Here is a 15,667-nt window from a genome sequence, read left to right as displayed (position 1 = left end):
TTACCAATGTGTATCACTATGCTTTCAGCCATCTGAATGCACAAACAAATTCCAGATATTTTGTTTATTTGTACAACAGATGAATATGTTATCACTGTGATTCATCTAATAGCAGAACCAAATGACCTGGATTGCAGCTGAGATTACATGAAAAGTACATGGTTCAAATGACCAATGCCGTTCAAGATTCTGCACAGATTGTTGCAGCAATTGTGAAGATCCAAAGACCTGTGACGATATTTGTATGCTGTCCTGAACATGCACACTTCATATGATTACATAAAAAGAAATGTATAGTTACAGTAACCACTGACTTAGTCCTCAAAAGAATAGGACGAAATCAAATTAAATCAAACTTTAAATTCCTTTTTAAATAACGTTAGATTTGATTTAGTCCTACTCTTTAACTTGGAATTTTGGTTGATGATTAATTTGGAGGCAAACTGGAATTAAAGCCAGGCTAATTATTGGCACAGGTGGGATTTTCCAAGCAGAAGATACAGATCATTCAAATGTTTATATTTGGTTGCGTTGACAACGACACACAATTCAACATCACTAAATAGTACCACATTTTAAATGTAAATCAGAGCTTGAAACCTTAGACCTATTGTATTGTCTATTTTTAGTTGAATTTTGGGATGAATTGAAGTGATTGCTGTTGATGACTTTTCAAATGCTAGAGGACGAAATAGCACATTTAATTTGCTCTGTTAAACCTACCCTTTGGAATGGCTTCGAAAGCATCCGTGAATCTATTATTAAGTGGGGAGTGCTCAACAATCATTCTCACGATAGTACATTGGTAATAGTCAGTAACAAATATCATAGCTAAGGAAGGTTGGGCTTGGTTAAAACCTTGGATGGGAGACCAAAGAGTAGATGTTGATAGATCCAGTAGGAGGTGCTGCCAAGCCTATAGTTTATTTTCTGAATGAGATATAATTTAGAAAATCTGGTTTCAAGGTACTAATTCAACAAATGTTGTAAAAGGTTTGTCTATGTTGACATTTGGTTACCATAATGACATAATCCTGTGGTTTAAATGTCATCCTCGGAACAACAGTGATTACCTTTTTCAAATCCAATGTACAGTATTTTCCACTTAGATTCCACATCACAATATGTTGACAAATGACGTTGAAACAATGTTGATTCAACCAGTTTGTGCCCAGTTGGGTGATATGAAACACTTAGTATCCCACTCCAGTTGAAGATTTAGCACGAGAGGTGTCTGCATCTCAAATCCCTTCTGTTTATTTGTGGAGGATCTAGGTTCACCAGAATTACGTACGTGTCCCTCTCTCCACATCTATACCTCCCTTTCCATTTCCATTGCAAAGTGCTGTTTGAAATACGGTGAGATCACCTATGTGCACGGCTTCTGTCTCCGGCGCTCCAACAAGCACTCTCATATATCTAGCGCCGTCCCGGAACATTCCGTGTGATTTGTTTCCATTATCCACGTCAATTTGCAAAACGAAGCCGCCTCGCTCAAGATGCAAACTAAGTGACTCGTTTAGAGTGAAGTGATTGGACCAGGGTGGGGGTGACAAGTGTTCCCTAACTGTTGAAGAAAATTGAGGAAACATGCATGGCTGTTCAATGGAAAAAATGCTAATTGAATGATTCTCATCTTGGGTTGTTGTTTTACAATGTGCATCCTGCCTAACCTACGTAATGGTGTACATATTGTATATATATATATATATATATATATATATATATATATATATATATATACTGTATACATATATATATTAGAAGGCTGAGTGAAATACTGCTTGATTAGTTGTGCTTATCTTAGCCAGGCTTAGAACACATTTTGCACCTATTCATTAATGCTGCTTGAGATCTGGTCAGAGCAGACCAGACTACCCCTCTGCATGTGGTATTATGATTAATCAAGCAGCTAATTGTCACTGGCACAGGCAGTATGCTAAATAACTGTGTGTTCCAGGGTGTCTCTGAAAGTGTCTAACAGCAAGGCTGCTCTTGTGTAAAGCTGTGTTTTTTCCAATTTTGTGACTCGAGTCTTATATACTGTGTGCCTATTCAAAGAACCCAGTTATCTGAGTAAGACAAGTACTCTACAACCCTGCTATCCACAGTTAGACCAGTGTTTTTGTGTATGTGTGTGTGAGCATGTGCGTACCTTGTTGACTCCGTCAGCCATGGCCTGCAGAGTGAGCTCTCGGGGTCCGTCTACTGTCTTGCCGTCATCGGTGGGCCCCCAACTGGCACTGTAGATGTCAATGACCTGGGGCATGTGGCTGATGGACGATGCCTCGATGATGTCCGTCATGAAGGGTTGGTCTAGCATGCGGATACCTGGGGGGGGGGGGGAACAGTAGGCAGGTGGAGAGACAGAGAGTGTAAGGTACACACTATTACAATTCTAAGCCACTGTTGACTGAATATCCCCAGCTAGCACATTTGGTTCCTGTTTTTGGTTTCGAATTGGTTGTGGGAACAAACCATACATTTCCTGACTGGTAAATCTGAATGTTTTTTTAAACGTTCTGATAATGTTTATTTTTAGTTTGCAGGGAGGTTCTGAGAACATTTATTATGGTTCCTTGAAAGTCTTCCTGGAAGGTTTTATTAACACTCTGAGAATGGAAATTCTAGGTTATCAACATTGACATGAAATGTAAACATTTTTTAACTTTTAGGAAACGTAATGAAATACCAAGAAAATAATGTTTTTTTGTCAGGTTCCAAAAATGCCAAGCAACTATCCTGCACCATTCCCACAAAGTTGTTGGAAGGTTGTATGCAATATAACCATAAGACAACCACACTTTCATCAAGCTCTAAGTAACTTATAGTTCTCAGGAAGTTATGTGATAGCTGGGAATTTTCTTTATGGCTTGACTATAATAATTATCATAACTAACATAGCTAACATAATGTCACGACTCCCGCCGACAGTTGACTCCCCTGCCTGTTCTGGCGGCGCTCGGCGGTCGTCGTCACCGGCCTAATAGCCGCCACCGATCCCTTTTCCTTTTCTGTTAGTTTAGTCTTATTAGTTGCACCTGTTCCTATTTATGTTTTCTTGATTTGCTCGCCTATTTAAGCTTGTGAAGCCCGCTCTTGTTTGTGCGTGATAATTTTGTGTCCACGTTTTGAGTTGGAGGTGTTATTGTGCTCCGGACCGTGTTACCCTGTGTTTTGGGTTGGTCAGTGTTTTTCGCCCGGTGTTTGGGCATGATCATTTTGTGCCTGAATAAATTGCCATTTGTCCTTAAACCCTCTGCTCTCTGCACCTGATTCCTACCTTCCACTCCTAGTAATCCGTGACACATAAATAGCATTCCTCTCTGTTTGAGCCAGATGTTTGAGTAGGATAAGTATGCTCGCTGCATTACAGCGAAATATAGCTCAGTCTCTGTCTCTCTCTCTGCGGCTTCTCCAACATTTCTTAAAATAAATACATTTGTTCAAAAAAGACCAACTATTGTCTTTCCCTCTCTTTGAGTCAACTACTCACCACATGTTATGCACTGCAGTGCTAGCTAGCTGTAGCTTATGCTTTCAGTACTAGTTTAATTATCTGATCCTTTGATTGAGTGGACAACATGTCAGTTCTGATAGCTTGGCGGACATCCTCCGGATGTCGACACTTGTTAAATCCACTTCAATCAGTATAGATGACGGTGAGGTGACAGGTTAAAGAAGGATTTTTAAGCCTTTAGAAAATTGAGACATTGATTGTGTATGTGTGCCATTCAGAAGGTGGTATGGTAGTAGGTGCAAGGCTTGACACAACTGTGGGAGGCATTGAAGTCGACAGGGGCCAGCATCCCTGTGCAACGCTTTCGGCACCTTGTAGAGTCCATGCCCCGATGAATTGAGGCTGTTCTGAGAGCAAAAGGGGAAGGTGCAACTCAATATTAGGAAGGTGTTCCTAATGTTTGGTATCCTCCATGTAGATAATCTTTGATCACTGTCACCAGCTATCACTAGCTACAAGGGCGGAAGAAATGGCTATGTAGCCAACTTGATTCTTCCTACATCTACTACTAAAGTTAAAAAGCATTGGATAGGTTATTATGACTGCCACTTTTACAAGTTTTCAAAGATGACTGTGATCACTAGTACTTTTACAGCCAGCTGTTATTTACCACAGTATTAGAGTAGTCTACATACCTGCCACCTTAGAGTTGTAGGCAACTCCCACTCCGCAGATGTTGTTGTTGGCTGCTGCAGACACCTCACCAGCACACCTTGTTCCATGACTACACACAGAAAAACACAGATAGATTGGGGAACGGGCTAAGGTTGGAAAACATATTGGGAATCGATGTATTAGGTCAATGTACCAGGTCTTTAACCACCTATTGTAGACTTTGTGACTTCTGTTTAAACCTATTATGTCTATCAGGAATAGGATTACCGGTTGGAAGACACAAATTACCGGTTGGGGCACAAATCAATAAGAATTAGAATGAGGAATCAGGCCATTGCGCCACCTGGATAACATTAGCTTCAACAATTCCTACCACATTCATTTGAAAGAAGAATAAGAAATTGGTAGAATCTCAGATTTGCATTCAAATCCGATGGTTGGTTGAGGAGATGGCATTTTAAAAGGTCATACGAAGGCAAAATTGCGTTGTGTGTGTGTGCACATGCCTATGTGCCTGTGTGTTTGTGTGTGTGGGGGCTTCCCACAGGGTAGCTGCAGTGAGCCCTCTCAGCTTTCCCAGCATGCCTTGCCACAGAAAGTCTGCTATTTATAAACAAACAGCTAATTAGCCACCGAGTCCTGCACTGCACTAATTCAGCAGCGGCGACGCTACACCACACACACACACACACACACACACACACACACACACACACACACACACACACACACACACACACACACACACACACACACACACACACACACACACACACACACACACACACACACACACACACAAACACACGTGTGGTGGAGAGGGGAGAGCAGTGAGGGTAGATGGTGTTCTCTATGTTTAATCGTCTAGTCCTTGAGGTGCCCTCGGCAGCAGTGGGTCATGAAGTCTGAGTTGGCGATGGGAGAAAGATACGACGCTATCGGACATAAGGTCGCCCCTGTGAGCACTGCAGACAGGAGCGAGTGGACAAATGCCAATCTAGCCACCGTATCTCTGTGTATCTCTCATACCTGTAGAAGATCTCACAGAGTGCATTGTCTAGGTAGATTTACATCACTGGAATGTAAAGCAAGGTTGCCGACTCATCCAAATAAAGAGTACATTTAAACTGTGTCTAAATACTCTACAGATGACAAGCTATCAAACTAAATGAATCCATAATTTATCAGCCAATCTTCACTTCCACTCATACAGATACGCAGGAACAAATTGCAACACACAATATCTTCTAACTCACAGTACCTACCTCGCATGATATATCTCCTTAATAACTAGTCTGGGCGGTATATGTTGTGGACTGCAGTAATGCAGCAGCTATGAGTGCCCAAAGATATTAATGACTAGAGCTACGTGGCGAGATTCTTTTATATATATTTTTTATTTCACCTTTATTTAACGAGGGAGGCCAGTTGAGAACAAGTTCTCATTAACAACTGCGACCTGGCCAAGATAAAGCAAAGCAGTGTGACAAAAACAACAACACAATTACACATGAGATAAACAAACGTACAGTCAAAAACACAATAGGTAAATCTGTATACAGTGTGTGCAAATGAAGTAAGGAGGTAAGGCAATAAATAGGCCAATAGTGGTGAATTAATTACAATGTATTACAAATTACACTGGACTGATAGATGTGCAGATGAGGATGAGGAAGTAGAAATACTGTTGTGCAAAAGAGCAGAAAAACAAAAACAAATATGGGGATGAGGTGGGTAGTTGGTTGGATGGGCTATTGACAGAGGGGGTATGTACAGCTGCAGCGATCGGTAAGCTGCTCTGACAGCTGACACTTAAAGCTAGTGAGGTGTTGGCTTTAAGGTTGACGAGTGGAATATACCTGCTGGAGCGCGTGCTACGGGTGGGTGTTGCTATGGTGACCAGTGAGCTGAGATAAGGCGGAGCTATACCCAGCAAAGACTTATAGATGACCTGGAGCCAGTGGGTTTGGCGACGAATATGTAGTGAGGACCAGCCAACGAGAGCATACAGGTCACAGTGGTGGGTAGTATATAGGGCTTTGGTGACAAAACGGATGGCACTGTGATAGACTGCATCCAATTTGCTGAGTAGAGTGTTGAAGGCTATTTTGTAAATGACATCGCTGAAGTCAAGGATCAGTAGGATAGACAGTTTTATGAGGGTAAGTTTGGCAGCATGAGTGAAGGAGGCTTTTTTGCGAAATAGGTTAGCCGATTCCAGATGTAATTTGGATTGGAGATGCTTAAATGTGAGTCTGGAAGGAGAGTTTACAGTCTAACCAAACACCTAGATATTTGTAGTTGTCCACATATTCTAAGTCAGAGCCGTCCAGAGTAGTGATGCTAGTCGTGTGGACGGGTGCCGGCAGCGATCGGTTGAAGAGCATGCATTTCATTTTACTAGCATTTAAGAGCAGTTGGAGGCCACGGAAGGAGTGTTGTATTGCGCTGAATCTCGCTTGGAAGTTTGTTAACACAGAATGGCGTCATCTGCGTAGAGGTGGATCAAAGAATCACCCCGAAGCGAGAGCGACATCATTGATATATACAGAGAAAAGAGTCAGCCCGAGAATTGAACCCTGTGGCACCCCCATAGAGACTGCCAGAGGTCCGGACAACAGGCCCTCAGATTTGACAGACTGAACTCTATCTGAGAAGTAGTTAGTGAACCAGGCGAGGCAGTCATTGGAGAAACCAAGGCTGTTGAGTCTGCCGATAAGAATACGGTGATTGACAGAGTCGAAAGCCTTGGCCAGGTCGATGAAGTCTGCTGCACAGTACTGTCTTTTATCGATGGCGGTTATGATATCATTTAGGACCTTGAGTGTGGCTGAGGTGCACCCGTGACCAGCTCGGAAACCAGATTGCATAGCGGAGAAGGTACGGTGGGATTCTAAATGGTCGGTGGTCTGTTTGTTCACTTGGTTTTCAAAGACTTTAGAAAGTCAGGGCAGGATTGATATAGGTCTGTAACAGTTTGGGTCTAGAGTGTCTCCCCCTTTGAAGAGGGGGATGACCGCGGCCCCTTTCCAATCTTTAGGAATCTCAGACGAAACAAAAAAGAGGTTGAACAGACTAGTAATAGGGGTTGCAACAATGGCGGCAGATACATTTAGGAAGAGAGGGTCCAGATTGTCTAGCTCAGCTGATTTGTAGGGATCCGGATTTTGCAGCTCTTTCAGAACATCAGATGTCTGGATTTGGGTGAAGGAGAAGCTGGGGGGGCTTGGGCCAGTTGTTGCGGGGGGGTGCAGAGCTGTTTGCCGGGGTTGGGGTAGCCCGGTGGAAAGCATAGCCAGCAGTAGAGAAATGCTTCTTGAAATTCTTGATTATCATGGATTTATCAGTGGTGACAGTACTTCCTAGTCTCAGTGCATTGGGCAGCTGGGAGGAGGTACTCTTATTCTCCATGGACTTTACAGTGTCCCAAAGGTAGGTAGCACACACACACACACACACACACACACACACACACACACACACACACACACACACACACACACACACACACACACACACACACACACACACACACACACACACACACACACACACACACACACACACACACACACATAATTTAATACACTGACAGGTAGCACACACATGCCCACACAAGTATACACATTAACACGCATATCATTGAATACACTAACAGGTAGTGCACACACACACAAACACACACACACACACACAAACACACAAACAAATGGAAAAACAGTAATACAAATATAACTGTGTGATGAATTCTTATGGGGCAGATTACTTTAGAGGGGTGAGGGGCAGCTGGCTTTTACCTGTTAAACCAGTCGTCAGTGTAGCGGGGGTATGGGTATGGGTCATTGCTGCTGAAGTCATAGCTGGCCTCGGCGTTCTGAAAAGCCCGAACACAAACAGTTTAATCAGACAGGCTACAAGACACAACAGGAAGAAGAGAGAGTGAGAGGAACAAGAAGGTAACGGTAACACAAAACTACAGAGCATCCAATAGAGGTGCAGTGACCTTCTCAAATCTAGTCTTGTCTTGTCCAGACCCAACCTAGACCGCTGTGATGTGTCGCTTTACTAACGACTCAACTGATGTTCTTGTTGTTGCAGCTTCTGTATATTGGGTGTGGTTCACTGTGTTGTGACGTTTCAGATTCTTCTATTCATTTTCCTCTCAGTTACGCAACATGTGTGAGTAAAACACTTTTCTGGACAACACTGAGTCCAATAATTAAAAGGTTGATTGCTTCGAGAATTTTCTTGTAGAATGTCCTCATGCAAAAACATGCTATAATGAAGACCTTTCAGTCTGATGGAAGCATGTCACGTGGAACAGATAAATATGAAGAAAATATCCAAAACGCTTACTTGCACAAACATACACACACACAGCACTAATATGATGGTAATGCATGGTCACAGCAGGGAACAGCGGCTGAGACACTGACACACCAATTATTCCCGCCATTTAATTCCACGTGGCCAAAAGTAATAGAAGCGGAATTAACAGCGGAAAAGCAGGAGAAAACAGATGCATTAGAAGCACATCTGTCGGAGAGTCATCAATCCATGCTGCGTAATCAGCAAATGGCCTGCCCTGCAGCCACACTCACTCACATAGGCACGCACACACAAACAGATCTACAAATCCACCAACCATTACAGGAATATCAATCCCTGATTTATTCTCTCTCTCTCTCTCTCTCTCTCTCTCTCTCTCTCTCTCTCTCTCTCTCTCTCTCTCTCTCTCTCTCTCTCTCTCTCTCTCTCTCTCTCTCTCTCTCTCTCTCTCTCTCTCTCTCTCTCTCTCTCTCTCTCTATACCCCTCCCTCTTTAACACTTGCTTCCCTTTGATATTGTCATTTCAGAAGCCATCTTGAAAGGACGTCTCTCTCAAACTTTGTTGTCTGGAAGCCACTCTGTTTTTCATTTTCCTCTTCCTATTTTTCCACTTTTCTCAACCCAAAACAGTCAACTAGTCACCTTCAAGTCTCTTCCCACTGGGCAACAACTGGTTGAAACAATGTTGTTTTCACGTCATTTTCTTCAACAACAAAATGTAAGCTGATTAAAATCAAATAGACAAATGTGTCACGTGCCCCGAATACAACTGGTGTCGACTTTACCATGAAATGCTTGCTTTTGAGCTCATTGTCTTGTGAGTGTGCATAGAGTCAGTGCAAGATATTGTCAATGCAGATAGTCCGTGTAACCATTTAATGAACTATTTAGCAGTCTTATGGCTTGGGGTAGAAGCCTGTTAGTCTGAGATCTGATGCTTTGGCGGACGGCAGCAGATTCAACTGTTTAGGGTTGGGTGGCTGAATTCTTTGGCAATTCTTCCGCTGACACCGCGTGATAGAGGTCCTGGATGGCAGGGAGCTCGGCCCCAGTGATGCCCTGGGTAACGCTTTGAGGTCGAAGGCGATGCATTTGCCATACCAATCAGTGATGCATCCAGTCAAGATTCTCATCATGGTGCTGCTGTAGAACCTTCTGATGATCCAAGGGCCAATTTCAGCCTCCTGAGTGGGAAGAGGTGCTGCTCTTTACAACTGTGCGGGTGTGTGTGGACCATGTTAAGTCCGTAGTGATGTGGAAGCCAAGGAACTTGAAGCTCTTAGCCTGTTCCACTACAGCCCCATCGATGTGGATGGGGGCGTTCTCTCTCCTCTTTCTCCTGTAGTCCAGCTCCTTGGTCTTACTGACATTGAGGTTGTTGTCATGGCACCACATTGCCAAGTCTTTGACCTCCACCCTGTAGGCAAGGGGTTCCCAAATTTTTTTAGTCCACGACCCCATTTTGATATCTCAAAATTCTAGCGACCCCAACCATGTAAAAACCATTATGTAATTAACAACCAATGTTTACTTTTTTAATGAGGTGCTATGACGGACAATTTCAAATGTGTCTGGCATAATGTCTCTGTCGCGTTCAAAACAACTGGAAACTGGGAACTCATAATTCTCTAACTTCCGACTTCAGTAGGTTCAAGACAACTGGAATTTGGGGAAAAAACTAGCTCCGATTGGGAAAAATCGCTTTGGACAGTCATCCAACTCCAAGTCGGGAACTCGGGCCTCTTTCTAAAGCTCAGACTTTCCGACCTGAAGATCAATGATTTGACCTAGTGTTTTTCTGAGTTTCCAGTTGTCTTGAAAGCATCATTATCTCACCACCACTAATGAGATGGGTATGCTTGATGCATGTTACGTCAGAGCTTCTCAAAGTCAGGGGCTGTGATCAACAGTGTGCATCTCATCTCTGCTGTCACATCCAACCTGGTTTGATATTTGGTTTTAATGCAGGCAAGAGCAGTGCTGATTCCAGCTTCACACAGATATGAGCTGGTGAACGATACAATACGTTTTAATGTTCTGAAGGAGATGGCAGGGTATTATTGAGTCAGGAACCAAAACAGCTCGAAAGGCTCCACTTAACTCGACAGATCGAATGTGGCCTACCCTCCCCACCTGGGGCCCGCCTGTCAGGAAGTCCAGGATCCAGTTGCAGAGAGAGGTGTTCAGTCCCAGGGTCCCTAGCTTGGTGGTGAGCTTAGAGGGGACTACGGTGTTGAACGCTGAGCTATAGTCTATGAACAGGATTCTCACATAGTTATTTTCCCTCTTGCCCAGGTGGGAGAGGTCAGTGTGATGTGCAATTGCAATGGTGTCATTTGTGGACCTGTGAGCACGGTATACAAATTGGAGTCCAGGGTGTCAAGGAGGGTGGTGTTGATGTGTTTCTTGACCAGCCTTTTAAAGCTCTTCTTAATTACCAGATGTGCGTGCTACAGGGCTATAGTAATTTAGGCAGATTACCTTGGAGTTCTTGGGAACAGGGACAATTGTGGTCAGCTTGAAACATGTTGGGATTACAGACTGGGACAAGGAGAGATTGATGATGTTGAATCAACATGGAAAACTGAGTCATCAATGTTAGGGAATTTCATCTATTTTTCATCCGACTTTTAACCTAAATCCATGGTGACAGATTTGGTTGATTTCCCATTGAATTCACATTAGGTGACAACTCAACCAAATCAAAACTAAATGTTGATTATGTCTGTGCCCAGTGGGTTGTCACTGTGTTTCCCCTGTTTTTATGTTAGACAGTCTCTCTCTCTCTCTAACTCTCCACTGCTATCTCTCTCATCTTCCTCTCTCCTTCGGCTCAGTCACATTCAAAATCCCCTGTCGTTCTAATCACAATTCCCCGTCATTTCTCTATTTGTAGCTTGTCTGTCTGAATGGCATTTATGACTTGTGGAGTTTTTACAGAGCAGTGTGCCCAGACACCAGAGACACGAGGGAGATGGCGGTGAAAGTGTGGTGGTGATCATTAGAAGTATAGAGCTAAACCCATCAGATTTTACCGGGTGGACTGGCCAGGTCAGACCTTAGCAAGATACCAGCTGACATTTCCCAGCGAGGATATAGGGATGACTCAGTGAGGGACAAAGAGATGCCAAAACACTGCACCCTGCTGCTCTGCTGCTCTGCTGTATCAGCCGAGTGGAGCAGGAAACCAGGTAGTAACAAGGTGAAGAGAATGACTTCCAGCACCGTGACTGTAGTGTGAGTAAGATTGTCTGGAGGGGTTGATACCTCTGTATCAGTGGAGGCTGGTGGGAGGCGCTATAGGAGGAAGGTCTCATTGTAATAGCTGGAATGGAATAAATGGAAACATTTGGTTTCCATGTTTGATGTGTTTGATACCGTTCCATTTATTCCATCCCAGCCATTACAATGAGCCTGTCCTCCTAAAGCTTCCTTCCATCAGCCTCCTCTGCTCTGTATATAGAGAGGGTTGAGGCTGAAGGTTGGTGTTAGGACAAAAAGTTACTGGCGTTAATTTATTTGTCACATGCGCCGAATACAACAAGTGTAGACCTTACCGTGAAATGCTTACTTACAAGCTCTTAACCAACAGTGCAGTTCAAGAAGAGTTAAGAAAATATTTACCAGGAGCCTTTTGGTCCTAGACTTGGTGCTCCAGTACCGATTGCCATGCGGTAGCAGAGAAAACAGTCTATAACTTGGGTGACTGGAGTCTCTGTCAATTTTATGGGCTTTCCTCTGACACCGCCTATTATATAGGTCCTGGATGGCAGGAAGCTTGGCCTCATTGATGTACAGGGCCATTCACACTACCATCTGTAGCGCCTTACAGTCAGATGCCAAGCAGTTGCCATACCAGGCGGTGATACAATGACTGTCTTGGTATGTTTGGATCATGATAGTTCATTGGTGATGTGGACACCATAGAACTTGAAACTCTCGACCTGCCCCACTACAGCCCAGTCAATGTTAATGGGGGCCTGTTCGGCTCGCCTTTTCCTGTTGTTCACGATCTTCTCCTTTGTCTTGCTCACATTGAGGGAGAGGTTGTTGTCCTGGCACCACACTGCCAGTTCTCTGACCTCCTCCCTATAGTCCGTCTCATCGTTGTCGGTGATCAGGCCTACCACTGTTGTGTTGTCAGCAAACTTAATGATGGTGTTGGAGTCATGTTTGGCCACACAGTCATGGGTGAACAGGGAGTACAGGAGGGGACTAAGTACACACCCCTGAGGGGCCCCAGTGTTAAGGATCAGCATGACAGAAGAGTTGTTGCCAACTCTTACCACCTGGGGGCGGCCCGCCAGGAAGTCCAGGATCCAGTTGCAGAGGGAGGTTTTTAGTCCCAGAGTCCTTAGCTTAGTGATGAGCTTCGTGGGCACTATGGTGTTGAATGCTGAGATGTAGTCAATTAACATCATTCTCACATAGGTGTTCCTTTTGAGTATACGTCAGCACAAAATGTACAGATCATTCAACATAATACAAATACTTGGTGGTTGTATTCAAACCACTCACAAAAAGCCCAACTTAGGACAGGCAGAACTTAATGTTCTCGTGCAGGCTTCCACTGGATTTCTTAAAACGCGACACACGGGAGATTACATGTGTGTTATTAAAACTTGATTGCAACTAAAACTTGATTGCAACCACCCACAATAATAAACCAGGAGATCAGTTGATCTCTCGCTGTTACCGTGTCAAGTGATTATGATACTAGACAGCTGCATCTAGGTTCTCTACTCCCACCCACAATGAAATATCAACCTGTCAGAAGTATTTTAAACTGTAAAAAAAAGTATACTTATTTGAGTATAAGAATATAGAAGGAGTAGGCCTATATTTAATTTAAATGTTTCACCTTAAATGACAAAATAATATGTGTGCTGTTTGAAATAACTTTATTCGACAGCCTTTCATTTTGAATAAAATAGATAATATAGACCTAACTCATCATGATTGACTTAAACACATTTCAAATATGGACAGTCCGGGATAGTTTTCCCCGAGCTTGATAAGTAACGACCATACTATTCAACAATAACTTTATTTTTAAAACAATATGTAATTAATGGATTACATAAAATTATAATAAGAATAGGCAACGCCAAAAAGTAGTGCAACTGAGATCAGCTGTGTGGGTGATTTTTCCACGTATTGATGGTTTAGCGATAGATTACCTTGTGTTAGTACACTGGCTAATGTTCGTTGCTATAGGCCCCTTATATTATATAAGGTCAAAGCCCTGCTTAGATTTTCAATCCCCTGCTGTATTGAATATTACCACATCCTCAAATTAACTATGCACTAGAAATGCTCTCATGCCTCTCTCAGAGTACCACTTATGATATTCTCATTATGAACAAAGGAAGGTCGTTTGATATTAAAAAAGTATAAATATTCCAAAGCTTGGCCCAAAGCTTTTGAATATCGAGTGTCCTCATATACCAGTTTGGAAACACATACTGTGAAATCTGTTGTAGACTAATTTACATCAATAGCCTACTAATTGATATTCTAAGTGTGAATAAAAAAGAATTCTCTCTGGTTCCTTGTTAAACTCATACGTCATGATTATCTTTACCACACCATCTTCGTCATGCAGTACTTGCCAATACAAGAGACTCAGAATCCCTTAACAACCTAATAAAATACAGGCACACGCACACTAAAACACACACTGTACGAGATGAACCCTTGTGATTATGTGACATCACCGGGCGTTGGCATGGTAATTTCCCTTGGAGGAAAGAAAGTAATCCTTGAACAATATAAAGACACAACATCCAATAATACTGCAGTGACAACATCCCAATGCAACATCCCAGTGCAGATATGGGCACTGACAAACCTCCAGCTTGCTAGAGACTTCCCAAAGACCAAATAGGAGAAAAAAAATCACATTGTCAAAAGTCCTTCAGAAGATAACATTGATAACTGCTTTAAGTTAGTTACATTATCAAGAGTAGGATGTCTGTCGGAACGATGCGTAAGAGGCGCTAAACAAGATTGTCCCGGCTTTACCTGAAATCTGCTGCCCTTTGATAATGGCATCATATTATAATGATGACTACGGCACCGTCATTTCTTATTTCTGTTTTAAATTTGGATAAATGTGCAAAAATGTCAAAAAAACTGTTTGTGCTTCGTCATTATGGGGCAGTGTGTAGATTGATGAGGGGGAAACAATATTTGATACATTTTAGAATAAGGCTGTAACATAACAACATGTGGAAAAAGGGAATTGGTCTGAATACTTTCCAAATGCACTGTATAATCGTGCGCTCTTGCACATACTAATGCAGACCAATCAATAGTGGCTGATTGCAGTGTTTGTAGTCTTCTGAAAAATAGGAATACATAAACCAACAACAGCTTCGGCCCTGGAAGAGAGTGAAGATGCACTAAATGAGATTATCAGCCTCCTACACACACACACACACACACACACACACACACACACACACACACACACACACACACACACACACACACACACACACACACACACACACACACACACACACACACACACACACACACACAAACCCACAGGAAGTATATAGCACTAAGTCAGTTTTAGATCGTTACACAGCGTGATCCATCAGCCCAGTAGAGCATACATGTCCTGCATCATCCTGACTGCCACGTTCACGACAGGCTATTTTTGGGGTAAGACTCATCCCAGTTAACAGGCAAGAAACATACACACACACACACAGGCATCACACAGGAACCACAGAGCTTATGTCAAAAAGCTGAACAGAACTGCACACAGTATCAAGTTTCCTTGCCTATCTTAAAATAATTCCCCTTTTTCCAATATCCTCCGACTGAAAGGAAATAGTTTACATTTAATCATCTCTCTCTCTCCCTCACTCTCACTCTCTCCCTCACTCTCACTCTCTCCCTCACTCTCACTCTCTCCCTCACTCTCACTCTCACTCTCACTCTCACTCTCAATCTCTCCCTCTTCTGCCGTCTCATCTTTCACCTTCTCTGAAGCTCTGACATCTTTCCAAGATGAGAGGAACGAGAAGGGAGGAGAAGCAGAGATGAAGGGATGGAGGAACAGCACTGTGTGTATGTGTGTGTGTGTTTGTGTGTGTCTAATTGCATCCCACAGCAGAGATGCAGCATAGCCTTTCAGTACTGTTCATTACTGTGTCTCAATGAGAGAACATATTACTGGATGGTGCTGTG

General features: G+C 43.0%; 1 protein-coding gene across 1 annotated transcript in view; it reads right to left on the bottom strand.

Moving 5' to 3' along the window:
• Positions 1-15,667, bottom strand: part of pcsk2 (proprotein convertase subtilisin/kexin type 2) — a 75,155-nt gene that overhangs the window by 32,326 nt on the left and 27,162 nt on the right. Inside the window, exons 6-8 of the mRNA XM_035754340.2 lie at positions 7,933-8,009; positions 4,156-4,244; positions 2,156-2,331 (exon numbers count right to left, since the gene is read on the bottom strand). Coding sequence (XP_035610233.2) covers positions 2,156-2,331; positions 4,156-4,244; positions 7,933-8,009 — 342 coding nt within the window. The remainder of the gene's footprint in view (positions 1-2,155; positions 2,332-4,155; positions 4,245-7,932; positions 8,010-15,667) is intronic.

The sequence above is a fragment of the Oncorhynchus keta genome, chromosome 36 (assembly GCF_023373465.1).
Source record: "Oncorhynchus keta strain PuntledgeMale-10-30-2019 chromosome 36, Oket_V2, whole genome shotgun sequence".
Classification (NCBI taxonomy): domain Eukaryota; kingdom Metazoa; phylum Chordata; class Actinopteri; order Salmoniformes; family Salmonidae; genus Oncorhynchus; species Oncorhynchus keta.
Note: the sequence above shows the minus strand (reverse complement) of the source record. Positions and strands in the feature narration are given on the sequence as shown.